General features: G+C 38.9%; 1 protein-coding gene across 1 annotated transcript; it reads left to right on the top strand.

Annotated features, from left to right (window-relative positions):
• Positions 1–25,932, top strand: TOPBP1 (DNA topoisomerase II binding protein 1). The gene is made up of 27 exons (XM_069860046.1): positions 1–192; positions 1,867–2,001; positions 2,586–2,729; positions 3,500–3,681; positions 3,823–4,016; positions 4,840–5,019; positions 5,812–5,981; positions 6,465–6,628; positions 7,145–7,392; positions 7,672–7,991; positions 8,739–8,911; positions 9,869–10,080; positions 11,309–11,598; positions 13,058–13,231; positions 14,217–14,338; positions 15,409–15,532; positions 15,909–16,058; positions 16,575–16,683; positions 17,264–17,456; positions 18,223–18,443; positions 19,604–19,767; positions 20,683–20,797; positions 21,325–21,488; positions 22,380–22,520; positions 24,031–24,120; positions 24,575–24,736; positions 25,154–25,932. Exons 1-27 carry the CDS (start codon positions 112–114, stop codon positions 25,295–25,297), a joined length of 4,566 nt encoding a protein of 1,521 aa, XP_069716147.1. The 5' UTR covers positions 1–111; the 3' UTR covers positions 25,298–25,932.
• Positions 25,933–26,670: the final 738 nt, after the last annotated feature.

The following is a 26,670-nucleotide window of genomic DNA, read 5'->3' as shown; positions in this document are numbered from 1 at the left end:
GGAAGGAAGGCGGGAGCCTCCCTGTGCGCCCGGCCTGTTCCGTCCCTCCGCGGCTGCAGCGGGGCCTGCGCCGTCCCTGCGGGGAATGGGGCTTCGCTTCTCGGGTAAACGATGAAAGGTGGCAGGGAGCCTCTCTTTGTGAAGTTCGTCAAGTCTGCTGGGAGCTCGGAGTATTTTCTTAAAGCCCTTGAGGTAAGGAGAGGTTCCCTGCCCGTGGCGGCGGGGTTGGAACTGGATGATGTTTAAGGTCCCTTCCAGCCGGAACTACTCTGTGATTCTGTGATTTTGAGCTCGGTTCTTTGATTCTTTGAGGAGTGGCTGAGAGAGCTGGGGTTGTTTAGCTTGGAGAAGAGGAGGCTGAGGGGAGACCTCATTGCTCTCTACAACTACCTGAAAGGAGGTTGTAGAGAGGAGGGTGCTGGCCTCTTCTCCCAAGTGACAGGGGACAGGACAAGAGGGAATGGCCTCAAGCTCCGCCAGGGGAGGTTTAGGCTGGACATTAGGAAAAAATTTTTCACAGAAAGGGTGATTGGGCACTGTCAGAGGCTACCCAGGGAGGTGGTTGAGTCACCTTCCCTGGAGGTGTTTAAAGGACGGGTGGATGAGGTGCTGAGGGGCATGGTTTAGTGTTTGATAGGAATGGTTGGAATCCATGATCCTGTGGGTCTTTTCCAACCTGGTGATTCTGGGAACCTTTAGTTTTTTAGCTGCTTCTATGTCAGAAAAATATAGTGGGAAAATGGGTTTCTTTACATGGCCCTTTTGTGTACAACCAGCAAATGCTGCTGTAGGACCTCACATATTTAGCTCAGTTTGCAGCTGCTGATGATCTTAGCTTCCTAGGACACGCTTTATTCCCAGAGTGGTAGCCCTTATAAGCTTCATTACAAGCAGGACATCCAAGAAATTGCTGACTGCTGACTGTATTCGTCAAACAAAACATCTGTGTTCACCTGGTGTCCTGCATTCAGTTCTGGAGTCTTGACCACAGGGAAGATGTGGATCTGTTGGAGAGCGAGTCCAGAGGAGGCCGTGAAGTTGATTAGAGGGCTGGAGCACCTCCCTGATGAGGACAGGCTGAGGGAGCTGGGGTTGATGAACTTGGAGAAGAGAAGGCCCATGGGACACCTAAATGGTGGCCTTAACGGTGGCCTACAGGAAAGCTGGGATGGGGCTCTATCAGGGAGTGCAGGGATAGGAGGAGGGGTTTAAAGCTGAAGCAGAGGAGATTTAGATGAGAGATTAAGAAGAAATCTTTTCCTGTGAGGGTGGTGAGGCACAGGAACAAGTTGCCCAGTGAGGCTGTGGATTCCCCATCCCTGGAGGTGTTCAAGGCCAGGTTGGATGGTGTTTTGAGCAACCTGATCCAGTGGAAGATGTCCCTGCCTATGGCAGGGGCTTTGGAACTGGATGGTCTCTAAAGTCTCTTCCAACCTAAACCATTCTGCGGTTTTATGAAATTGCTTCTGAAACAAAAAAAACATTGGCATTTCCAAACCTGTTGACATTTATTGAAGTGACATGTAGCCTGGAAGGACTGTATGATGGTCACTTATCTAAGTGCTAAGCAAACTTAGGAAGGACATCATGGATTCTTTTCCACCTTGAGCAGCTAGTGGGAGGTAAGGGCACTGTGTGGCAGGATCAGGTCCTGAAAGTTTGTGTGGTGTTTGAGTATTGTTAAGTTTTAGGGGAATGAGGGGGATACCTTGAGGTATTTTAGCCTGTTCTGCCAATCTGCTCTTGCGTGGTAGCTTTGTTATGAGCCGTTTCAAGTAGGTGTACTTGATGTGTAGTTCCTGCAGGTTTGGCGATGTGTGATTTGTTAACTAAGTAAATGTTGTTGTATGCACTGTTCACCTGCAGTCTATAAAAGAATTCCAGTCAGAAGAACATCTCCAGATCCTTGAAGAGGAAACAGCACTCCACATAAAAGAAAATGACAAATCACTTTACATTTGTGATCCCTTTAAAGGGGCTGTTTTCAATCATCTCAAAAAGGTATGCTACCCATGGATTTACTGCTAGCTATATTGTTTCTTTTCTAGAAGCACTCATGTTTGTATTTACATTCTCTGTTCTCTCTTTTTGCACTGAAAATAGCATTTGAATTAGTCACAATTAAATCTTTAAAAATTCACTTCATCCTGTATTTATGGAAGAAGATAACTACCAAAGGATAAGAATTATAGCACGTGGAAAAACAAGTAGTATTATCAATTTTGTTTCTGCTAGAGGCACTAAGCTGGAGCTCACACTTTTGCTAACTCCTGAATAATATGATTTTGCTTGACCTGCAAGGAATTGTCCAGCAGAGAATGACAGGTTAGCTGGAATTCTCTGGTGTATTAGCTATATCATCTGCTGCTTTTACTGAAGACAGAAAACCTATTAGGATTATACTGAAAATCCACAGGTGAATGTAAAACCCAAACTGCCTGGAGATGTCAGAGGAGGGCAGACCAAGGGCCCTGCCTTCCTCAGGATTCATGGACAAGGAAAGCCTTCCTTATACTAAAATACTTTCTGCTAATTTTCTTTGTGGTTTGTTTGTTTTCTTTTTTTTTTCTGTTATTTTATTGCAGCTTGGTTGTAGAATCGTTGGACCACAGGTAGTCCTGTACTGCATGCAGTCCCAGCGATGTGTCCCCAGAGCTGAGTATCCTGTGTACAATATGACCATGGCCGATGTAACAGTGTCCTGTACCAGCCTTGAAAAAGATGTTAGGGTAATGCATTGTACAAAGTGGATATTGTAGCTGATTATTGTTAACATTTCCTTCAGGTGGCTCATTACTAAGGTGGCAGTCATATTATGTATCAATCTATCTTCTCTTTCTGTGGTTTGTAGACTATGTTTAGTTTATATAGAGAGTTTTATGGAGAAAGAGCAAGTCTTACGAATATATTTAGCATATGAATGTTGTGTACGCAGTGGTATCTATGCGTGCACATGTATTTATTGCATAAGCATGTGTATATATAAAAATATAAGAATTCACCTGTATTAACGTGGGAGTAAATATTTTAGGGTTTTTTATTAACTGATTGGATGGATCACTTATTTTGCTGGTTTGTCTGTGACCATAATGCTGCTTTTCTTCTGGTTACTCAAAAATACATGTTGAATACTTAGTACACCATCAGCTATGATTTAAATAGTTTATCTTAGAAGTTTACATTTTATTTATTCTGATTCCTCTTTCTAATTTATACTACTTAAAATGTCAACAATCTGTAAAATTTTACTCATACGGTATGATTGTGTTGTTTTTATTCAGGGTACTTATTACATTCAGTTTATCATAAATGCAAATAAAATGGAAATAATACTTTACGGCTTCCATATGTACCCATTTTACATTTTTGAATGTAGATATTTTTAGGAGAAAGCATGAACAATCAAAACCTCTGATTTTGTTTTTTAAGGTGAATGAGTGTCATATAGGTTCTTTTTTTTATTGTGATAATTTTGTATATTTATTTTTCCTCCACTCAGGAAGAAGTTCATAAATATGTGCAGATGATGGGTGGACGTGTGTACAGAGACCTCAACGTGTCAGTAACTCATCTTATAGCTGGAGAAGTTGGCAGCAAGAAGTACTTAGTAGCTGCTTCTCTGAAAAAACCTATTTTGCTTCCGTCTTGGGTTAAGGCACTGTGGGATAAGTCTCAGCAAAGGTATAAAAATCCAAAACAAAACTGATCTTGTTTTTGGGACTGACAGTTCTCATGGTGATACAGACTGCATTCTTATTCTGATTGATTTTACTTGGAAGAAGAAATTTTTTATTTCTTTCTTTCTTTCTTTCATTCCTTTAGCATAATAAGATACACTGATGTTCACGTGGAAGACTACGCTTGTCCGGTGTTCCTTGGCTGTACAATTTGCGTCACGGGCTTAAGTAGTGCAGATAGGAAAGAAGTCCAGCGCCTCACTGCTGAACATGGTGGGCAGTATACGGGGCAGCTCAAGATGAATGAATGTACTCACCTCATAGTTCAAGAGCCAAAAGGTAGAACTTGCAGAGTAAATGTTACTTACACTTCTTGAGTAGAAGTAGTGTAAATATGTAGAAGCATAAGAGTTTGAATTGCCCCTGTGTCTGTCATCTTCTGTTTAGGGAATTGCTGTTGATGGGAAGAGTAACACAGGGCACGCTTACTTTGCCCTAGAGGCTAGAGAAAGAGAACAAACACGGGGAAGAAAAGAGAGACCCAGATGTTTTTAAGGGAAGAAAAAAGAGAGAACCCTAGAGGGGATGGAAGAATAAAGATAAGTTTTTTGGGGAGAGCAGGATAGGACTTAATTTATATGCTGGTTGAAATTGGATTATGAACTAATATTTTTTGTCTGATGTATTATTTGTGCCTTCTGAAATGCCTGCTAAGATAAAATGAAAGCTCCCTTTCTTTCCTCTTGGAAAGATGAGAAGATTGTCATTTTATTAGTTTTATTTTAAGAAGAATAGGAAGAGTTTTCTTTTTTCCCCAGCTTCCTTCCCATTCTCTATGGAGAAATAGCCTTGAATGATTTATCCTATGCTCAAAAACTTTAAAGCCTTTTTTGGTTTTGGGTTTGTTGGTTTTTTTCCCATTTAGTGCCCTGTCATACTGTGCCCCTGAGCTAATGGTGAATGAGTTGTTTTTTTTTGCTCTAACTTTACTTAGAGAATAAATAAGCAGCTTATTGAAGAATCCACGGTAACCAACTTGCATGCTGAAGTCAGTTATTTGAATTCTTAGATTTTCTTACTCTCCAGTCAACTTTCAGCAGTTAGTGTTTGAAGCATTAGCCTTTTAGTGACTTGTAATCTTTATTTTGTTTGCACTTGAAAGGTCAGAAGTATGAATGCGCCAAAAAATGGAATGTGCACTGTGTGCCTGTGCAGTGGTTTTCTGACAGCATTGAGAAAGGCTTCTGTCAGGATGAGACAATGTATAAAATAGAGGCTGGATCGAAACTGAGTAGTTTACCCAATACATCAACACCTACGGACCGTGCTAACAAGTCTGATAGTAAGTAAGACCTTTTAAAATGTGTTAAAATAAGGTAGAAGACATTTGTAGTAAGGAGGAAAAACTGTTTCAAATTAGTAGGGTGCTGCATGGTTTTGCAATGCTGGTTTGACAGTTTGGGTTCTGTTTCTGCTTATGCTTAAAACACAACAAATTACTTTTATGCACATTGAATACTCCAACATGTGTAGGCTTAAAATGTGAAAATGTGAATAAATGTTTAAAAGGCAAACTTGATATAGTTTATGATTGTCTGCTTAAGAATCAGGACTATATATTTCCAAGTGCTAGCAAAGCATGACTATTCATACATTTGTAGTTTAAAACAAGTGCCTGTTATGAATTTAATTTTACAGCAGTCTTAGGGGGAAAACAAATGCTGATTTTTATTTATTATTATTATTACTATTTCTATTTTTTATATGCATTTGTTTTTACATACTCCATGCTATTAACAGAAAGAAAGTTCAAAGCATTTTGTAAACAAACATGGTAGCATGAAAGACAAACAACTTTAAAGGTGTCTTTCCAGACAGCTGTTATTGAGTATGACTTCAGGAAATAAGTAAACAGGGACACCAGGTTGGCGCTATCAATAGGGCACTGGGAATTCAAGTTAGGTCTTTAACTAAGGTTATACTGACTTAGTATAACTTTTTATTCTTCAGACTTTACCTTTCCTTTTAGCACAACAAAATCAAATGTGTCAGTTCTGTATTTTGTTTAGTGAAACAGTGGAAAGAGAGGAGCTAAAACTAATGCATCTTTTTTTAATTTTAATTTTATTTGAAGATCATACGCTTTCGGATGTCAGCCACATTTCCAATATCAATTTGAGTGGTGTTAATGAAACAGCATGTAGTTCTGCTATGGGCAGCAGACTGGATCCTCTTCCTGATGAGCTGGAAAACTTGGATATAAGTTCTTTTCAAGCCCCTGAAGATTTGTTAGATGGTTGTCGAGTATGTTTAACAATATATACTTTGAAATGTTTGGTCTTGGCCTGTAGAAGTAACTAGGTTGTGGCACTGGCAATTGCTGCTTGAATAAATTGTTGTTTCTGTGATCAGTAGCAAATGCCAGATTAATTTTGTGTCCACATGCTGCAGCTTGCATGTGTCTGCATATATGTGTGTGTATAATTGTATTAAATAATTAGTATAAACATAAAATTAAATATTTATAGATAGGTGTATTTAAACACTGTAGTGAATGGGTTCTAGAGTTGGTGTGTGGTTTTGGGTGGGTTGTTTTTTTTCTTTGATTTACAGCTGTGGTTGAGGGTTCATTCTATTAGTAAATACCAAAGATTTACTAGATTAATTGCTGTATCACTAGTTTCTGTTCTACCACGGTCAAAACAAAATTTACTGAAATATTCTACTTTTTTTTTGTTTGTTTTGCTTTTTTTAAAAGCATTTTTTGTTGCCGTGCTCTCTCTATAGATCTATCTGTGTGGCTTCAGTGGCAGGAATCTGGACAAGATGAGAAGGCTTATTAATTGTGGTGGTGGTGTTCGATTTAACCAACTTAATGAAGATGTTACACATGTCATTTTGGGGGAAGATAATAATGAGCTGAAACACTTTTTGGAGAAGACGGCTCACAGGTTCTGATAACTATATTACTTAATGACTCCTTCCACCTTGTTTTCTTTCTCCCAGCATGTTGTAAACAGGAAAACAAATATTGAGTTTCAAATTCTAAATAGTCCTTGACTTAAATGAGAGTACTTGGAGCTTGTAATGATAAGCACAGCCTCGTGTGCTCTTGAATACTGTATGTAGTTCTTTAGGTAGCCATGAAGCACCTCAATGAATAGAAATTATTCTTTGGAAAAGAAGAATGGTGAAAAGAGGTGATTGCGTGTATTTGTTAATATATTGAGGAAGAGGGATTTGGAAACCCAGCAGCAGCAGATATAATTTACATTATAGAAAATAAGTATGAAATTCTCTGTTCTCAGACTGAAAGAATTAAAAAGATGCTTGACATTTGTAAGGTGCCCAAAGCTTGCTTAATATTGGAGTTACAAACTTCAGATGTGTATATATGCAAAGCAGGAAAGAAAAATCACAGTTCTGAAACCTGCTATAGCTTGTTTGTATTACATTTTATTTTGTAGGCCTCATGTAGTGACAGCAAAATGGTTGCTGGAGTCATTTAGTAAAGGTTATCTACATCCAGTGGAGCAATATATCCCTCTAAACTACCAGCTGTTAGAGAATTCAGTTTTGGAGCAACCTGGAATGAAGTCAGTTCTTCCCAAAAATAACAGTCTCTTGAAGAAAGAAACTGTGGATGTTGTAAAGCACCAGAAGGCTGCTGAAGATGACTTCCTCTCTCAATATGTAAATAATGATTCTACATTAGGTATGTTCTAGGCCTAGCATACCATAGAAAATTTAACTGCTCATAATTATAATTTGAGTTTTGTGGAATTTGCTTATTAGAAAGCAAGGTATATCTAGTATGTTAACTTCTATATTGTGCTTTATATGTCAAACTTAAACAGGCCTATATAGAGCAGTTTTTAACTAAAACCTGGCTGAAAACAGCAGAATACTATAATTTCTTCATCAAACTATTTTGAGTTGTCTTTGATATTCTTGGCAAGCTGTCACTATGGTTGATTGGTTGTTTCCCTTTCAGATGAAGTTGAAAAACTAACATCCAGAACCTTCAGTGATGTTACTCACTTGACTGTTGAAGGAGAGAATCAGTCTTCCATCTGTAATGGTTCTTTGGGAGAGACTTCCGCAATGGCTGAAGGAGGCTTATTTGTCAGGAAGAGATTTCTTCTTTTGGGTTTTGATGAAGAGGATGAGTCTGGCATTGCAGATATTATAAAGGAGAATGCTGGGAAAATTCTGCCACCACACAGCAGAACCATTGCAGACTACGCTGTGGTACCTTTATTGGGGTGCACGGTGAAGCAGACTGTTGGTGATGTTGTCACAAATACGTGGCTGGTAAGGGAGTTACACTTCCAGTTCTGTGAGTAAATAGGTATCTATATTAGAAATACGTCTTTTCAAAATACGGAGCTGCTAGGGGCTTAAATGTAAGTAAGATACTGAGAATATAGGCTTGTTTATAAGTACTAAGTGAAAGGGTGCTTTAAAGCCTCTGCATCTCTCAGGTACGTTTTATCTGTTTCACTTCGTTTTCTACAGGTGTGTTAAATATGACTTCATTATGACTCAGAGGCTTCTTATATGAGAGTCTGACAGTGTTCTCTCTAAATAATGAACTCCAGAAGGAGCTAGTTGACTAAATGATTTCATTTAATGTCTTTATGCTTAGATCTTCTTGTTTCATGCTTTTTACAGCTTTTTAGCTTGTGGCAGTTAGCTTTATAGCTCAGGTTCAAAAAATATTAACCATATTTGCCATGAGCGGGCACATGATGCTAGTGTTTTTCAATATTAAGTAGCTGTCTGTGAAGTAAATGTCTACAGACCCTCAGATCATGCCTTGAACTCCAGGGCTGGACGAGTAGTAACTGAAAAATTCTGAGTAATGGCTCATTATGTCAAACCTGACAAAGTGATCCAGAAATGAATTTGTCTGGTTCAGTGGGAAACAAGTTGTTTCAGATGTAGTGATGGAAGCAGGATTGCTTATTGAGTCTATAAATGCCATCATACAGTTGCTGAAATTTGTTGCCTTTGTTGCAGTTTGACTTGATTTGCATTTTTATCTCTTTCTCCTTGAAGATAACATGTGTGGAACAGCAGCTCCTTTTAGATCCCCAGTCCAACCCACTTTTCACACCAGTCCCAATAATGGGAGGAATTACGCCTCTGGAAGATTGTGTTCTTTCTTTTAGCCAATTCACTGGTGCAGAGAGAGACTCCCTGGTATATCTGGCAGGACTGCTAGGAGCAAGGTATGACTTCTGCCACCATTTCTTCTTGTTCTTAGGCAGTCAGTGTGATGGAATCCATTATACATTTAACGTCTTCTTTTACAGAAGTAGCAAAATCTAATGCTGAAGCTGTAACATGTTGGTTCTTTTATTTCCCTCACCTTTAGAGCAATTTAGTCAGTATTCTCACAGCCTTATTTCTACCAGAATACTCTGAATCTCATATTTCCAAGTGACTGAGGCTCAGTAGCTTTTTGCTGTGCTCTAGAACAAAGTAAAAAGATCAGCTGTTCAGTTGTCAGGCCTTCTGAGTTGCTCTTCAGTTGTCCATGAGTAGTTCCTTATCTGGTCCAGCCTCATAACCAGTGATATTGCACTCTTTCTTAAGAATTGATGGGATGGTGAATTGTTTGCTCCAAATTCATCAGCCTCTTTGGGAAACATTAGGAAAAATATGCTTAATCCTGGAATGGCAAAACTGTACAACTTTGAGCATCATCTGATCCAGTTTTTAGTCTGTTTGCACTAAATTCCTTGATGGTGAGTTCTCAATCCTGCAATCTTCTTGGAAAAGAAGGTCCTTTATGATATAAGGAAAACTGTAATAAAAAAGAAAACTGTTGTTCATTTGGAAATGAAGCTGGTTAGCTCCAAAATGGAATCCAGCCTGTCCTATTAATCTTACAGAAGAATGTTAGACCCAGTGTATGATTTGGAAATGGGATATGTGAGGACTTAGAGAGTATGAGAATTGTTGTGTTTTCAATACTAATAAAGGCAAAAGGTTATAGTTTAACTTTTTTGGGTTGGTTTTATTTTTTTGGTGTTCACGTTAGGTAGTAAAGTGTGAGGTGGATGGCCTTAGATAGTTCTACTGTTTCTTTTTCTGTTCCTTGAATGCATTTTATAATAGTATAAATGTGCCCTAGATTTATTTTGGTAATGACTAAATTAATGTTTTATTAATCTGTGCTTAAGAGTCCAAGAATTCTTTGTGCGGAAAGCCAATGCAAAAAAAGGAATGTTTGCCAGTACCCATCTTGTGGTGAGAGAACCAAATGGTTCCAAGTATGAAGCTGCGAAGAAATGGGATTTGCCAGCAGTCACTGTAGCTTGGCTTTTGCAGTCCGCAAGGACAGGAAAAAGAGCAGATGAAAACAAGTTCTTGGTTGAAAATGCAGATACTGAAGGTGGGTTATTAGCAAGTTGGAGAATATCATTGTGTCATTGTACTGTTCATTCATGATAAGGAAGGCAGGTACAATGAAATCTTTTTCCTAACACCTTTGAAGTGTTAGAGCTAAAAGGTATTTTTCCAAATATTTATTCCCACTGTTGAATTTTGGTTACAGAGATTATACTGTGTTTTTACTACAAGTCTTATGCAGCTAGTGGAGTCTTGTGGTTATCAGTCAGTTGTCAGTCAAGCTCGGCTTCTCAGCTTTGTCCCTTTTGGCACATCTGCTGCTCTGTAGATTGCGTGGGAACTGGTGATAGATCCAGCTTAGAACTTTGTACTTGTTAGTCTGCAATGATATGGTGCCACTCTGTACAGTCCTTCAGGCCTATTTCTGCTGCTTTTCCAGTTATTTTGCGTATTTATTTGGCATTTTTTCTTTAGTATTAAGATGCAGACTGCAGTGATTTAATACTGAATGTTAGCAGACCTGTTTTGCCAGTGCCCTTGTGAGCTAATTACATGGGTCACTAAGAGGATGAAAGGTATGTTGTTGGCACAGGCGTTTTGTAAGGAAAAAAAGGAGTGGAGCAGGTGAAATGAGCAGTAAAATGTAAAAGCAATTCTTATGCTAATGCTTGTGAGCTGTAAAGATGATGCGTCATGCTTATCTAGAAGTGTTTATGATAGATAAGCTTTAAGGGCTTATTCCTTGCTAAATTTTGGTCCTATAATCCAAAGGCATAAGGGGTTGGAAGTGTATGTAGTGACCTGAAGAGGTGCAATTCAGAGTTGCGAATACAAAAGAAATTTTATGTTGTATGGAAAATAATGAGTCAGGAAGGAGTAGTTACCTTCAGAGTTGAAAGGAGAAGGGTTTGTTGTGTATTGTATCTTTTTCTTAGATTTGTGTTTCCATACTTGTATGACATATGTGAGCTCTGTGTGTGGAACTGCAGTGTGAGTGGGCCTGGGGTTGCTCACTCTTTTTCATACACTTAGGGTCAAGCTCAATACCAGTGTAATTGAAACTAAGGATTTAACTGGAAGAAGCACTTAAGATATACTGGCTTTTAAAAGGTAATTGTCAGTTTAGAGTATTTATTGGAGAGTATATGAATTCTTTTTCTTAGGGAAGGAAAGGTCAATGAACTTTCAGTTGTTTTAAATAAAAGCGTACGAGATCTGTGTTCAAAAAAAAATCTGGTTGCTTGCTTATGTTTTCTTTCTTTCCTTTAAAGATAAGGAGAGTTACGATTCTCATGTTAACCAGACACCAACAACTGTTAAACCTTCTGATTCAGAGCAACCTACTTATCTCCTCGAAGCTGGAAGAAAAACAGCTGTGACCCCTCTCGATATCAACAGGTTCCAGAGTAAAGCTTTCCAAGCTGTAATCTCTCATCATATTGGGAAGAAAACCCCTCTTGCACAAGGGGGACAGCCACAGAAAGAACCATCTTTACATCTGGATACACCATCAAAATTTCTTTCCAAAGACAAGTTATTCAAGCCTTGTTTTGATGTAAAGGTGATCATCTTTGCAAATTTTGTAGTCAGTAGAGCCAGTAGGGTTAAAGATGTGTGTGAACTTAAAAGCAGCACAGAAACCTGTGCTTTTACCCCCTTTTTATGCTGTTAACAGACAGACTTTCCATTAAAAAGCTAGGAAAACTAGCTTTGCTTATTTTGTATTTTTCTGGTTAATGACCTGTGGACTAAATTATTGATTAATTGATGCTATAATGTCTTAACAAAGCTCTTTTGTGCTTATTGTATCGTATACTCATGTGTTCTACACCTCACACGGTACACAATATGTGTTCTTTACATCTAAAGACTGAGAAAAGTAACAAGAAGGCTTATAATTGCTTCATGTCTTTGGAAACAAGTGTTTGCTTGTTTTGTGGTGAAATGCTACTTTAATAACATGTTTCAGTGTAATAGCTTTATAGAAATTACAAGACTGTTATTGCAAATTGGAAAATATGTCGTGGGTTCGTTGTCTCCACAAGGCCACAAAAGGCTAGGAAAACAAAAGGCTAGTTTTTTAACCCCTCTGCCTGCAATAGAACCAAACATGTATTACAAAACCAGAAGAATCTAGTGTTCCTTAATTCTGCTTCAAGAAAAAAAGTCTCAGGGAAGACCTTATAATGGCCTTTCAGTACTGAAAGGAGGCCTGCAGGAAAGCTGGGGAGGGGCTCTTTATCAGGGAGAGCAATGACAGGACAAGGGTTAATGGTGGTTTTAGGTTGAAAGGGGGGAGGTTTAGCTTAGATATTAGGAAGAAATTTTTTCCTTTGAGGATGGTGAGGCACAGGAACAGGTTGCCTGGAGAAGTTGCGGATGCCTCATACCCGGAGGTGTCTTAAGGCCATGTTGGATGAGGCTTTGAGCATCCTGATCCAGTGGGAAGTGTCCCTGCCCCTGCAGGCGTTTTGAAACTGGATGATCTTTAAGGCCCCTTCCAATCTGAACAATTCTATGATTCTGTGATCCTCCAACTTGCTCCCCACTGTGGCTGGAGGGGCATACTGATAATTTTTCAAAAGCAAGACGCTCTGGACCAAAACTTCTGTTTTTTAAAAAGAGTAGTAGGAAATTTGGTGTTTTAAAGGCAGAGCTAAAAAGTGCAACTCTCTTTGGGGAGAGAGGCATTAGTAAATTAAAGTAATTGCTTGGGGTTAGGAATACCTGTATTTGACCACTGTGTTTTTCTCTGGAGGGTGAGTTTAATTGACGGCAGTGAAAAGACATTAGTAATTGATCTTCTTCCTGTTCTGTTTGTGCAGACTCTGAGATTGGGATTGTCTTGTAAGACTTCCATGCAATGGTACTACAGCTGCATTTGCTAGCTACTACTCTTCTATACTGCCCCGGTTGGAGTTTGAACTCTTACTACAGACTGTATTTGTGAAACTTGCATCTGAGTGAGTACTTTGTAATGTGTTCGTGAAAGTCAGTCAATTGCTTCTTTTCTTTGGTAGGATGCTCTGGCAGCTTTGGAAACTCCAGGAGGTCCTGATGCAAAAACGAGGAAACCGAGCACACCTCTTTCTGAAGTCATCGGCAGGAACTTGAAATTGGCACTGGCAAACAGCGCCAGGCATACAGTAGCTCTTACTGCCAGCCCTCAGTTGACTGCCGTACAGCCAGAAGTGGTAGGAAATTTTGGATTTGAGTGTGTGGAGCAGGTTAACTACATGCCATATCCTTTGTGATTTAAGTTATGAAGAGTTTGTGAATTGTGCTTTGTGGTATATTTGAGTAGAAATACATATGATTATGCTTTCTTCAGTGATAGTTAAAGGAAGGTAGAAGAGTTTCCTCCTAGAAGGCAAAGAATTTTAAAACATTTTTCTGTTGTCTGTACTCTATTTTGAATATTAATTACTTACATGGCATATAAATATGTACCAATTAGACTTCGTAGTATTGCAATGAGAGGATTTCATCACACTTAAAAAAAATTCCCACGCTCCAGATGGACAGGATTAAATATTTTGTATTGGACTCAAGTTAGGAGTTTTTTAATGCATGTGTCTTCTTTTCCTACTTCCTGCTCTTCTGCTTACTGGGAGGCACAAGATGTGCGATCAGTTGCTTACCCCCTTATAAAGGCACTTTATGTTATGTTATCTTGTAGTGATCTCACCTTTTCCATCTAATATACCCCAGTGAGACGAAACAGAAAATTATGTAGGAGGAAAGGTAGCATTTGTGTATTGCTTGCCATGTTAGTACACTGTTTACTGCAGAGGAGGGCCAAGAAAGCTAATGGCCTTCTGCAAGGGAAGGCTGTCACTTCTTATTTTGTAGTTCCTTATTCTTATTTGTTTTCAGTCCAGTATGGTAAAATAATGCTGTGACATTAAGTTTGGCAATTCCCTAATTTAAGTGTTCAGGAAGTGCTCAGACTGTCGTGGAAGGAGCAGAATATACTCCAGGGAGACTGGCTGAGAATGAATCTTTTGTCTTTGGATTCCTAGTTCATGGTAAAATAACAGTATGTTGGATTTTGACCATAGTGTTTGGGAGCAGTAAAAACAGAGATGGTAGATTTTACTACATGCTACGCTAAGTACTAAAGTATTTTTGTTATTGATACAGACACCTTCCAAACCTGACTCTCCTGTTTTTCCCCAGCTGCTTGAACAGGAAGAAGAGCACAAACCTCTAGCTGATGTTGTTATTTGCGTTAGTAAAAAGCTTAGTAAGAAGCAAAGTGAACTGAATGCAATTGCAACTTCTCTTGGGGCAGACTACAGGTATCAACTGCTACAAAAAGCTTCAAAGTTTCTACACTGATGTGTCTTGTAGTATGTGAGAGTCTTGGCATTCTAATATGCGTATCTACATGACCTTTTGCTATAGCTACACATTAGCTTACACCATCTTAAACAATATCTGTTGCAAAATAAGGCCATCTTTCCCTGTCATATCCCCAGTCTCTATGTTCTTGACAAGTCTGTCTTGGAAAGACTTTGTTCTGGAGTCATCCCAAGCTGCAAAATTTTTCTGTTTCTTCTCTTACTTTTTGAAGATTACTATGAAACACATTTAGCTTTTGGGTAGTTTAAAATTTGCTTTGTATTTTGGATTTTGAATCTGATCTGGATTTGTTTGTGTTTCTCTCTGGCTCAGAACTAATTATTTTACAGATTGTAAGCATGGCTAAGTTAGCATGCTTAGAAAAGCTTAGGAAAAGTAGGTTGTCACAAAGAGAAACTACGAGCTAATGTTTGACTTAAAACACAATTCTGGTCCCACTAATCGTGATTTCTATATTTTATTACCGATGTGTTATTATTCACGGTGTGGATGAGGCAGTTGCCCTTATGTTTAGTAGTAGCATAGAAACACTGAAGGTATTTTCATTAGAGAGCAAATACTAGTTTTTATCGGTTTAAACATTAGAACCCTGCATTTTGTTTAATTTGAGCTTCCAGAATTGATAATTCACTTACAGTTCAATATGTCAACAAAAGAAAAACCTCTCTCATCCCGGGTCACATATTCTTTTCAGAAATTGATTTGAAACTCCACTTATTTAAATAAGAATAAACAAAATAACAAAGCAAAAAAACTACCTCTTCGTGTTTACCAGGTTTATTTTTGTTTACTTCGGAAATGCTTTCAAAAGACATTGAAGTTGTTTGATCCTGGAACTGAATGCTGTCTTTTTCTGATGAAGAAAGTGGGCTTGTAGTTTGTTTAAATGTAGCAAGATAGGCAAAACAATATTTTAACATGAAGAAGGGATGGGACAGTTTCTGAGCTGAATTTCTGATGCTTTTTGAAAGAAGACAGTATCTTCAAGTTATATTTTGTTTTCTAGATGGTGCTTTGATGAAACAGTAACACACTTCATTTATAAGGGAGGACAAAATGACAACAATAAGGAGTACAAATCTGTTAAAGAGCGGGGTATACATATTGTTTCAGAACACTGGCTTTTAGAGGTATGGAACTGCTTTGTTTACTTACTAGAAGTGAAGGGGAATGGAGGTTTAAAACCAGTTATGTGGCAGTGATTTTTCTGTTGGAATATATATTGAATGTACATAGGGATTGATGCATTGTATTTAAATGCTTTGCATTTAAAAATTGAGTCATCAGTTTTCACTGATGTACTTCTACATTTTTTTTCCATGAGGAGAAAATAAATTCTCGTCCACGTAACGTTTCTTCCACATGTTTTCTAGAAGGAGAGCCACATTTTTCTCATGTTTAAAATACTTCTTTCAGTAGTATTATTATACTTTTTCTGTGTTTACACATGTAATATCTCTTGTCTCAATCAGTTTCTTAATTGATCATTAATTGATGTCATTACAGAGCGCCCAAGAATGTAAACGGCTTCCTGAATCTCTCTATCCTCACACTTACAATCCCAAAATGAGCCTGGATATCAGTGCAGTACAAGATATCAGGCTTTCCTCCTCCAGTAAACTTCCATCAACTGGAAAGCCAGTAGAGGAAGATGAGGTATAATGTGTGATGTGAACTTGTGTGTTCTATGAAGCAATTTGGATTCAGTTACCTGAGTTGTTACAGTACCACATTAATAAAAAATTTTGATGCTTGTTCAGTGATGCCTTGAAGTAGGTTTAGGCAGTAATTAATAGATGTCATAGATACTCCTTAAGGTTTTTCTGTGTTTGTGATATTCCTTTTCTAGGGTGATGGAGGGAAGCACAGTCATCTTGATATTAGGAGTGCTTTCCAAATTTGAACTTAAGTATGTCCAGTCTTTGCCTTCTTTTGTAGGTGATAAGATTCAGGGTGTGAACTTGCCTTAGTAGACACTTAGGCTGCAAGGTAATGTCATTGATGCTGCTGATCACTATTTTATTGTCACTGCAGTAGCAGAGAGGTTAGATTTACTAGTAAGAGAAGATTAATAATCATCAGAATTTATACCAATGTTGAACATGGGTAAAAAGCCAAAAGAAAAAAAAAAAGCTGGTGTTTGAGAATTCTATTCTCATCTTTTGTCTTTAGATTATTCCAATGGATGAAGATGATGCTGAAGGTGATGTAACTACTGACCAGATAGAGGAAATGGTCACTACAGTGGGTGAACAACTTGTAACAAGTGAATCCAAAGGAGGTAAATCACTGTTTTTCAAAATAGTTGTGGAACATCAAACTACCAATATAAGCCTCTTACAGTTTCAGGTACTGAATATACTTGGCTGGTATATAAATTAGTACCGCAGAGTTGTAGGTACTAATTTACAGACCAGTGACATATAGCTAGCTCTTACGTTGCTGGATGTGAGGGGAGGGTTTTGCTCTTGATTATAAGACTGACAGCCTATAAGAAAACCATGATCATCCATTGCAAATTACATAGTTGATGTTTCTTTGTTTATAAAACACCAGAGTTTGTATTTAACATGACAGATCAGTTTTAGAATATACCTTTCTTGTTACGTAAATAAATGCTGTGGGAGAATTTTTGATCTGAGTTAGGTAATGTGAGTAAATTCAAAAGTGAGCCACATAGATTTCTGCATGTGTCTAGGAACGGGTGACTCTGAGCATACATAGTATTTTTTAACATTCTTTTGTGCAGATATCTTTTTCCCCTTCTTAATGTATTGCTTTTGTCCTAAGGCGGGGAGGGGGGAGGAATTTTTAACTCGATACAAAGTCTTGATCTTGTGACTTTTCTTTCTTCTTGTAAGTTTTAACCCAAGCACTAGAAATGAGGGAGAACTTCCAAAGGCAGCTGCAGGAGATCATGTCTGCCACATCGCTAGTGAAACCACAAGGGCAAAGAAGTTCCCTTTCAAGGAACAGTTTTGATGGCTCTCCAACCACTCCTGAGAGCACACGGTCTGTGCGAAATGGCCGCAGTAGGGTCTTGGAAGCTCTAAGGTATTGATTTGTGTTTCAAAGTGCCTTATCTTGTCCTCACTGTGTGTACTTAGTTATTGAATCATGAATTGGTCTCCAGGGGTTTCATGTGTATTGTCTTTTTCCACTCATGTGCTTAAGTCGCTTCTCTTGCAGTCTTTAAGTGGACATGCTGGATAAAGTCAGAATGAATGTTATCTTAAACCATAGTGGGTATCTTTTTGATTTTAACAAAGTCATGGAATACTATAATTGCCTTTTAATTTTGATTTTAATTATGCCAACTCATTTCTTTATCTTCATATAAGTTAGCGTTAGTATAGATTCTGAAGAGACCATTGCTGCAGTGTTTCTGTACGTAGGTCATATACAAGTAGTAGGTATTCCTGAAAAGCATGAATGTTTCTCAAATATGATTCGAGCTCTAACAGTGACAAGTTACAGTGAGAAAATAATGAAAATCATGAAAAATTATTCCTTTAGCTCTGTGTTTATTTGCAAAATAATAGGCTAGGTGAAGAGTTGATTACACAGGTTTTGGATAAATTATCAATATAACGTGCAATAAGAACATCTGCTGACAGTTTGGTTGCCTTTTTTCAGCCGTGCTGACACTTAGGCCCATAAAGTCAAGCTGCTGGAATTTGTTTTATACTGAGATTTTTACCTTTCCTAGCCATGCTTTCTAAAAATGAGGTCACTTGGACGCTACAGTTGATGTGATCATTAACACATTGCCTTCTGTAAAATAAATTCACATTTAAGGTATCTGTGCTTTTTTCCTTAGGCAATCCCGTCAAGCCCTCACAGATATAAACACAGAGCCATCCCAGAGTGAGCAGATCGTCTGGGATGACCCAACTGCAAGGGAGGAGAGAGCAAGACTTGTCAGCAACTTTCAGTGGCCTAATAGTCCTTCCCAGTACACCGAGCAAGGTCCCAGTAACGCCAATAAGAACATGGATGAGTCTGCCTTCAAAGGATCTATTGCTGATGCAGACATTGCTGGTACGAAGAAAATCCGAAATACAATATCCTTGTTCTTCGCTAGAGCGTTCATTTAATATTTAAAATACAGTAGTGTTTGAATTCTACTTTAAAAAGTCACAGTTATTGGCATTTCTTGAATGCCAAAAATAGTTTTACATCTTTTGAGCTCTCTTATGCGTTGCTGTTTTTTTAAAGAGAAGCTTTTCTGTCCATTTGCTGCTTGTGGTCAAGCATCACATCAGGGTTTGTCTAAAACCAGTCTGCATCAAATTTAGGAAATCCTCCAAATTATTTTTTTTTTCTTGGAATCACAGCTGGTTTCCAGGAAAGAATTCTAGGGAGGTCTAGTGGAATTCAAATGGGAGTAGCGGTAGCAAAATCTTTTTATTTCATAGAATCTTAGAATGATTTAGGTTGGAAGCAACCTTAGAGATCGTCCAGTTCCAAACACCCTGCCATGGGCAGGAGCACCTCCCACTACACTGGGCTGCTCAAGGCCCCATCCAACCTGGCCTTGGACATTTCCAGTCAAAATGATCAGAGGTGAAGAATGGAGATAGAGGAAGAAGGTAACCCATGGGTCTGAGAAACAGATGTGTCGGAGCTGCTAGTGGACATGCTGTGGTCAGGGTTCAGCGAAGATACATTTATCTTCCTTTTTTTTTTTAAGTCTTCAGTCTACTGCTAGGACTAAGGAAGCAAAATACTTATGTTTTTTTCATCTGTTTTTGCTTTCTTCCCATTCCTGTCTCCTGAGAGATAGCAGAATCCTTTATTTTTCTCTCCTCACTGCCTCCCTCCTGCTCCCAACTCCTTCCCTCAAGCTACTTACAGAGTTTCTGCTCCTGGCTGCAGTCTTCGTGTAAACTTACCCTGTCCTAGCGGAGGGTGAAGAATATTAACTAAATGCATTCAATTGGTTTTTGGTTCAACAGAATCAGTACATTTTAGCCAAAAAAAATTTAAGCTAAATGAGTCTGCAATATTGGAATTGTCAATTCATGGTACAAGGAAGAGCATCTTTATGAAAGGGAATGGTGAAATGTAACTATGTGTGTTGTAGCAGCACTTGTGTTTTGTCCTTGATATCTACTTTTTAATAAATGTCTTATTTTTTACTTTATCCAAAACTACATTTGGCCAAAGATGAGTCATGCAAAAGCATTTTACTTTCACAGCTGTTCCTGAGGCTGCAGATGAAGATTTGGTTGAAGGTCTAAATAATCCTGTATACAGAGATCTTGAAACACCCATTAAAGATCACTTGATCCCAACTCCACAGGCCCCCAGCATTGCTTTCCCACTGGCTAACCCTCCTGTGGCACCACAGCCCAAAGAAAAGGTTTGTCACGTGTAGAGATATTTATGATGGTTTGTGTTCCAAGAGATGTAGTCACATTTTAAGAAATTTTGAACTTGACAGTAAATATAAAATAGTTAAATGTCTGCACTTAAAATTTTTAAGTGGATTACTTTTGTGCAGTTCTATTTCTTTCTACTTTCTTTGAGATTTTGAACAAATACTGTTAACTCCAAATGAAGCTTATTTGTTCAAACAAATAAAGCTTTTTGTCCTGTTAATTTGCAGGCGTTAAAGTGGAGAATTACTGTGTGTATTACTTGGCACTCCTTCAGCCATGTTAGGATGATGGAAAAATTGTTAAGCCTTTGTTTCCTTGGTGGTATTTGAAATTCATGTTTAGGTACAAATGGAAAATTTATTTTTCTGACAAAAACCTGTTTTAAAATTCTACTGTTTTATAGTGAACTTGGAAGAGCCTAGCAAAATGAGCCATCTTTTGCCCCCAAGCATATCACTTGGTGCTCAGACTTTCAGCAGCTTATGTGTCTTCAGAGGCATAACATGTTGAGTTAGTAAATAAGCTGTGGTGGAAATGCATAAAGGCCCTTGAAGTTATAGAAAGTCTGAATGAATGAGGCAGTGCGATAGATGGATGGTTATTTCCCCACGTGTTCAACTTGGCATTCAGTGGATATGAATGAAAGATTAGCTTTTATGACAGATTGGTTCAGTTGTGCCCTGAAGATAAGGGGAACCAAGAGGATGTTAAGCATAAGCCTAACACTGGTACGATAAGATCCAAGCTTTTTGTCAGGTGATTGACAGGTTTGGTTCTGTTTTTTCCGGCTAAGAGAAAACTTAATATAAAAATAACCTAGAACGTTTGGCAGAGAAATAGTCAGCTGTCAAGCTGACCTTTCTGTCATGTTTTCAAAATCTGTTATTGTATTTCAGGCTGTTACAGAAGATGAGAAGGTTAATGAAGAACCAGAAAAACACCGTAAATTTCAGCTGTCTTCTCTTAATCCTCAAGAAAGAATTGATTACTGCCATCTGATTGAGGAACTAGGTACCAGATATTTGTGCAATGCAAAGAATAACGTGTGTCTGTATGTGTCTGGTCAGCTGTGGCTTGTTGGAGAAAAAAGGCTTCTCTTAATTACTCTTCAGATTTGAGGTCTGAAATTTATGACATTCCGTGCTTGTGAGTGGTTCTTTGGATATATTATTATTATACGAGCAGTCGGCTTTGCCATAAACAGCAATGGTTTGTCTTCTGGCAGTTTTCTTTTAGCTGTCTCCACAATGGCCTCATTCTTTGCTGGTGGGAGTGCCCAGGATCTGCTCTCCTCTGGTGTTTCTCTCATTTCTGTCTGTGTTACAGTGGCACTTTATTTTTATCGGAGCCACTCTTCCCTGACTGCTCCTCCTTTCTTGCCAGCTTATGCCTGTGTCACTTCAGTGATAATACTTTCAATGTAAATTTGAGTTAAGTATATTTTTATCTTAATTCAAATAATTCTCTTTGAGTTGATCCTTCCTGTGGCTCAGCATGACCCTCAAATAATTCTAATCAAATTCATTCCTGAATTCAAGGTGGGATAGTTCTTGAGAAGCAGTGCTTTGATCCAAGTTGCACACACATTGTTGTGGGACATCCTCTGCGAAATGAAAAATTCTTGGCTTCCATGGCAGCTGGAAAGTGGGTGCTTCATCGTTCCTACCTGGAGGCATGTAGAGGAGCTGGCTGCTTTGTTCAGGTATGTGACCTTATTACTGAGAAATGTGTATGTTGTACCTTTTCACAATTCATTTTATTTTGCACTAGGGAAGGCCTAACACCTGAAAACCAATGAGCAGTTTAGGGTTCCCAAGTCTTGAGAGTTTTAAAGGATCCAAAGTCTGAGAAAATTTTGGGGAAGCTTTTATCTGAAAATCCATCCTGGACTAAACTGTATGAATGAAATATTTGTGCTTTTAATAGTTGCTTCTGAAAGTGGTAGCTTGAGTACCTTTTAGTAAATTCTCAGTGGTATCAGCTAAATTTACATGGATCTTGTCACACCAGAAATTAAATCTTAAGCCTTTCAATAAATGAATGTAATAGTTTCAAATAAACTCTATAACCATGTACATAAACATTTTTGAACACTACCTTTTCCAACTCCTCACCTCCATAAACGTTATTTCACAGTTCTTTTGGGTGTAGCAGTTCTTTTACATTGAACAGGCTAACTTGAAAATAATGCCTGTAGGATGGTTCATATCTTTATGCATCAAAGCCAGCCTTTGTTTTTGTGGAAGACACTGAAGAAATGTAGAGTTGATGGTGTCTGGAAGAGTGAGCTGCTTTGCCCTGCTATTGAATTCTATTGCAAGAGGAATCTGGATGTCTACAGCGTGACTTGATGTCACAGAAAAAATGAGTTGATTTAGATGCAGCTCTCAATTGCACATACATATCACAAATATTAACCTAGAGCTGTTTCAGCCAGATAAAATCAATATATAAAGCTAGAGTGAGTTGGGATTTATTCTGTGGTTTTATTGCTTCTTTGTTTCTTCTTTTTGATGTGGGCTTTTTAAAATTTATTTTTTTGCTGGTAAAGTTGGCAAGACTGCTTTGTAATTCAAATTTATGGTTATTCTAGGAAGAAGATTACGAGTGGGGAAGTAATTCCATACTTAATGTGTTGCCTGGAATCAACGTCAACCAGAAGAAACTAGCTCTTGCAGCCATGAGGTGGAGAAAAAAAATCCATAAAGGGAGACAAGAAACTGGTATTGTTGAGGTATTTAGATGCTCATGTAAGTTGTACAGTGTGGGTGGACAGGACAAGGATTGTCACCAAGAAACTTAACTGGCAGGTAAAGGTCATCTGCCTTGTTATTAAGAACAAAAAGGCTTAGCTGGGTGTATTCCTGTTGAGTAATCTTGTGTTTTAAAAACTTCTAGTGCTGGTATGTTAAGAGGTTTCATCTCCTCCTGAACCATTGTTCATGTTTTGCGAAGCTGGAATGTGGCTATTTGTGTATGTAAACGTCCCTCAGCCAGGAAGATGAGGTTTACACTTTAGAGCTCTGATTTGGGGATCTAATCTTAATCACCTTTACAGGGAAACCACAACTGGTACTTGCAGTAACAGAAATCGCGTGCTGTGCTCTGTAGGTGAACACAGCTCTCTGGACAGCATTTTTATAGCTCTATCAGAGAGCATACTTCTGCGCTTCAAAAGGGGCACAAGTTTGCACCTTTCCTAAAGCACGGTCCATGATTTTTTACTTTGCGAGTTCCGTAGTCTTTTGGAGAGATTTTTGAAAGTAGGACTTGTACTCTCCAAAGCCTTTTAACTTCTGTCTCAAATCAGGTATTGCAGTTGTGTCTGGAGAAAAGAAGTGGGGAGACCTTATCACTCTCTACAACTAGCTAAAAGGAGGTTGTAGCGATACGGTTCTCCTTGTAGCTAGTGACAGACAAGGGGAAATGGCTTCAAGATGTGCCAGGGGAGATTTAGGTTGGTTATTAGAAATAATTTCTTTATTGAAAGGGTTGTCAAGCATTGGAATAGGCTGCCCAGGGAGGTGGTTGAGTCACCATCCCTGGAGGTGTTTTAAAGACAAGTAGATGTCATGTGTGGGGACATGGTCAAGTGGTGGACTTGGCGGGGCTGGATCGATGGTTGAACTCAATGATCTTAAGGGTGTTTTCAAACCAAAACCATTCTGTGATTCTGTATATTCATTTAAAGTCAGCAATACTGCTGTTTCAGGCACATCAGGATAAGTCCTGACTTGCATGTATTTTATAATAACCTTTTAAAAATTAATGCTTGTAACAAATCCCCTGTACCCTTTGCCTACTTGGAAACTGCAGTGAGTGCTTGCAGGAGGCAACTGGTTGGCCCTAGGAGTTGTTACTGTAACTGAGTAGATACTGTAGTGTATGGGATAAGGGGAGAAATGTTGTTTCCAAGTAACTTTTTCTTAAAATGTATTTCTGTAAATGAGTGTCTGGTGTTCTGGAAAATGTACTCGTTGCCACGGATTATGTCCTTGATCGGTTTGCCCACCTTGCTCTGCAAGTGAAAGGGCTTGATGGCAAGCTGCCTGACAGGTAGGCGTTGGCCCAGTAGTTGTATGTTGTGTAGAGTTTTTTCTGCCATTTATACTTAAAGACAAAACTAGGTGATGGTCAATCTTTATCTGATGGATATTCCTGACAGGGGCAGACTGTAGATACATGAATTCTTTGTACTTTTTTAGTACCGACATATTTCTGACTAAATTGATTCTTTAATCTAGGGAGCTTTCAGTGGCTGGAAGGTCATCCTGAATATTGATCAAACCAAGGAAGCTGGATTCAGGCGCCTTCTTCAGTCAGGAGGAGCAAAAGTATGTGGTTGCTTTTGAGAGAAAAAAAAATACACATATGTATGTTTCTATGTTTCTTTTTTTTTTTTTCCTTAAACTCTGTGCTGGGCATTTTCCACATGAGTCTTAACTAACAAAATTGCATATGCAGGATAGGTGAGACGTGGTCATGGGGTGGGAGGAAGAAACTGTCATCTTCATTTTGCATGTGGTCAGGCAGGGCAAGTTTGTCTGAGGTCACAGAAGTCAGTGGGGCTGGTGGGAACTGAGGATAGAATTTCTGTGCCCTACCCTGATGAGAAGGATCTCCCTTCTTGAAGGATACTTGATGGTACAGAATGCAGCTGTAAATGGTATTTTCTTTCTCGTGGTTTGCTGGTTAATTTGATGAGTGAAATTCTAGGTCGTGAACTGTGTTTGTCTTGGGGAAGAAACGTAAAAATAAAATCACTTTTGTCTTGTTTTTAATCTGTAGGTGTTTTCTGGTCATTCCGTGTCTCTCTTTAAAGAAGTGACCCATCTCTTTGCTGACTTCAGTAAGCTAAAGCCAGATGACAGCAGGGTTAATGTAACAGAGGCAGCAGCCCAGGGAGTGAACTGCCTGAAACCGGAGTACATTGCTGACTACCTCATCCAGGTGTGCATGCCCGAGGGTGCTCTACGGGTGCTTTTCACCTACCCCTCTGGCAGATGGGGCATCACCACCAGCAGTACCAGCCACCTGAAGCCTCTGAAAGGGGATGCTGCTTTTCTGGTCACTTGCCTCCTTTGGCAGGAACTGTGGCCACGAGTGCCTATGCTGCATATTTTGATCTGTGGCCCTAAATTTTAGCTGCTAAAGCATGACTTGTTCTGGTGCTAGCAGTGCGATCTGTTGCAGGGTAAGGAGCTTGCAAAATGTATTCAAAATGTAGGTGTGTAGTGTTCATTTTGGTATGGTTGGTTTGGTAAAATTTTCAATTTTTGAAGACTAAGCAGTGGTTTCTTTCTTCTCAGAGAAGCCTCTTGAGCTAAACCACGGTTTGTTTTTTTTTTTTAACTTTCTCTATTGAAGGATCCACCTCCTCCGATGGAGTCTTACTGCCTGCCAGAAGCTCAATCGTACCTTCAGAACAACACAGACCTTGGAACTGGATCATCCCAGAAGAGAAAAGCACTGGGAGAACTGAGCAGAGTCAAGCGATCCAGAATACACTGATCAAATTCTGTGCTTTTAATTTGTACATTTTTAAATTCATATTTATATTTTTCATTCTCGACACAAAAATTAAAAGCATTTAAAAAAAAATTAGAAAAATAAAGCGTTTTACTTCTAATTTGTCCTGAGATTAAAATAACTTTACAGTAATGCTCATAGGAAACATTGGTTACCAAAAGCGTCAAAAAATGTGTCAAGAACTCATCCGAAAAACACTTTGTCTCCAACATAGCTTAACTGTCCCACAGATGATTTTTGTTAGGGACACTGTTGTATAGTGATGGGTAAGAAATACTGAGATGCTTATCACATATTTTATCTGTGTGTTGTGGGGAAAATACTAGTTGGTAAGAATTCTGCTGTATTTCCAATACAGTAATAGACTTAGGTTTTACATATTTTGGACACTGGAACAGGCTGCCGAGGGAGGTGGTTGAGTCACCTTCCCTGGACGTGTTTAAGGGACGGGTGGACGAGGTGCTGAGGGACATGGGTTAGTGTTTGATAGGAATGGTTGGACTCGATGATCCAGTGGGTCTCTTCCAACCTGGTTATTCTATGATTCTATGATTTTCTGTTGGAGGGGAAAAGGGACACTGGACAAAAAGAACTGGCTTGTAAATGTTTGTACTACAGGAGGGTGTAATAAATTATTTCTATAAAACAGGCGCTGCCAACTGTGTGCTAAGGAATCTTTTCAGCAAATGGAACCAACTCTGTAACTGAAGACGTGAAGTTTGCCTGACTGTGTTCCCTGTTTGAATCTGTGACAGGGATCAGAGTGGAACGAAGATGTTCATTTCCAGCAGCTCTAAAGGTTCTTAGACAACCACAATATCAACTTGACCTTTTAGTAACTATGGGATCTGGGTCTCTGTTTACTGAATTTGCTGCCTGTGAGCTGCACCGTGTTAGTGTGGGTAGAGCGGTGCTTGTGAAATCTCAAGAGCTGCCCTTAAGCAGCTGGAATTGCTGCAGCCTGTTTGAAGAGAATAGCACAACACCCAGTTGCACAGGATCAGTAGAGTTGTCCAGAGAAATATATGTAACATCTTTTGAGTCTATTTAATTTACTTCTTTGTTGTTCTGAAGGGGGGCAGAGGGGGATGTTCTATTTTCTAGCTGTTGAATACTGTTTTACAGAAAATCTTTGCATCAATATCAGTTGAGAAGCCAGAGGCATCTAAACCCTGTGGAATCTGGTGAATCTCGTTCTAGGCTGGGGAGAACTCGCCTCTTGCTGCTCGCGAGGAGGGACAAGGGACCAGAGCTGCAGGAGTCTGGAGGCAAGAAAGTATGAAGGCAGCTAGTGTTGATGTGCAAGGCTGTACTTTGTGCTGCTGTTTCCTACTTCAGTGCGGTGCATGTTTTGT

The sequence above is a fragment of the Phaenicophaeus curvirostris genome, chromosome 6 (genome assembly GCF_032191515.1).
Source record: "Phaenicophaeus curvirostris isolate KB17595 chromosome 6, BPBGC_Pcur_1.0, whole genome shotgun sequence".
Classification (NCBI taxonomy): Eukaryota; Metazoa; Chordata; class Aves; order Cuculiformes; family Cuculidae; genus Phaenicophaeus; species Phaenicophaeus curvirostris.
Note: the sequence above shows the minus strand (reverse complement) of the source record. Positions and strands in the feature narration are given on the sequence as shown.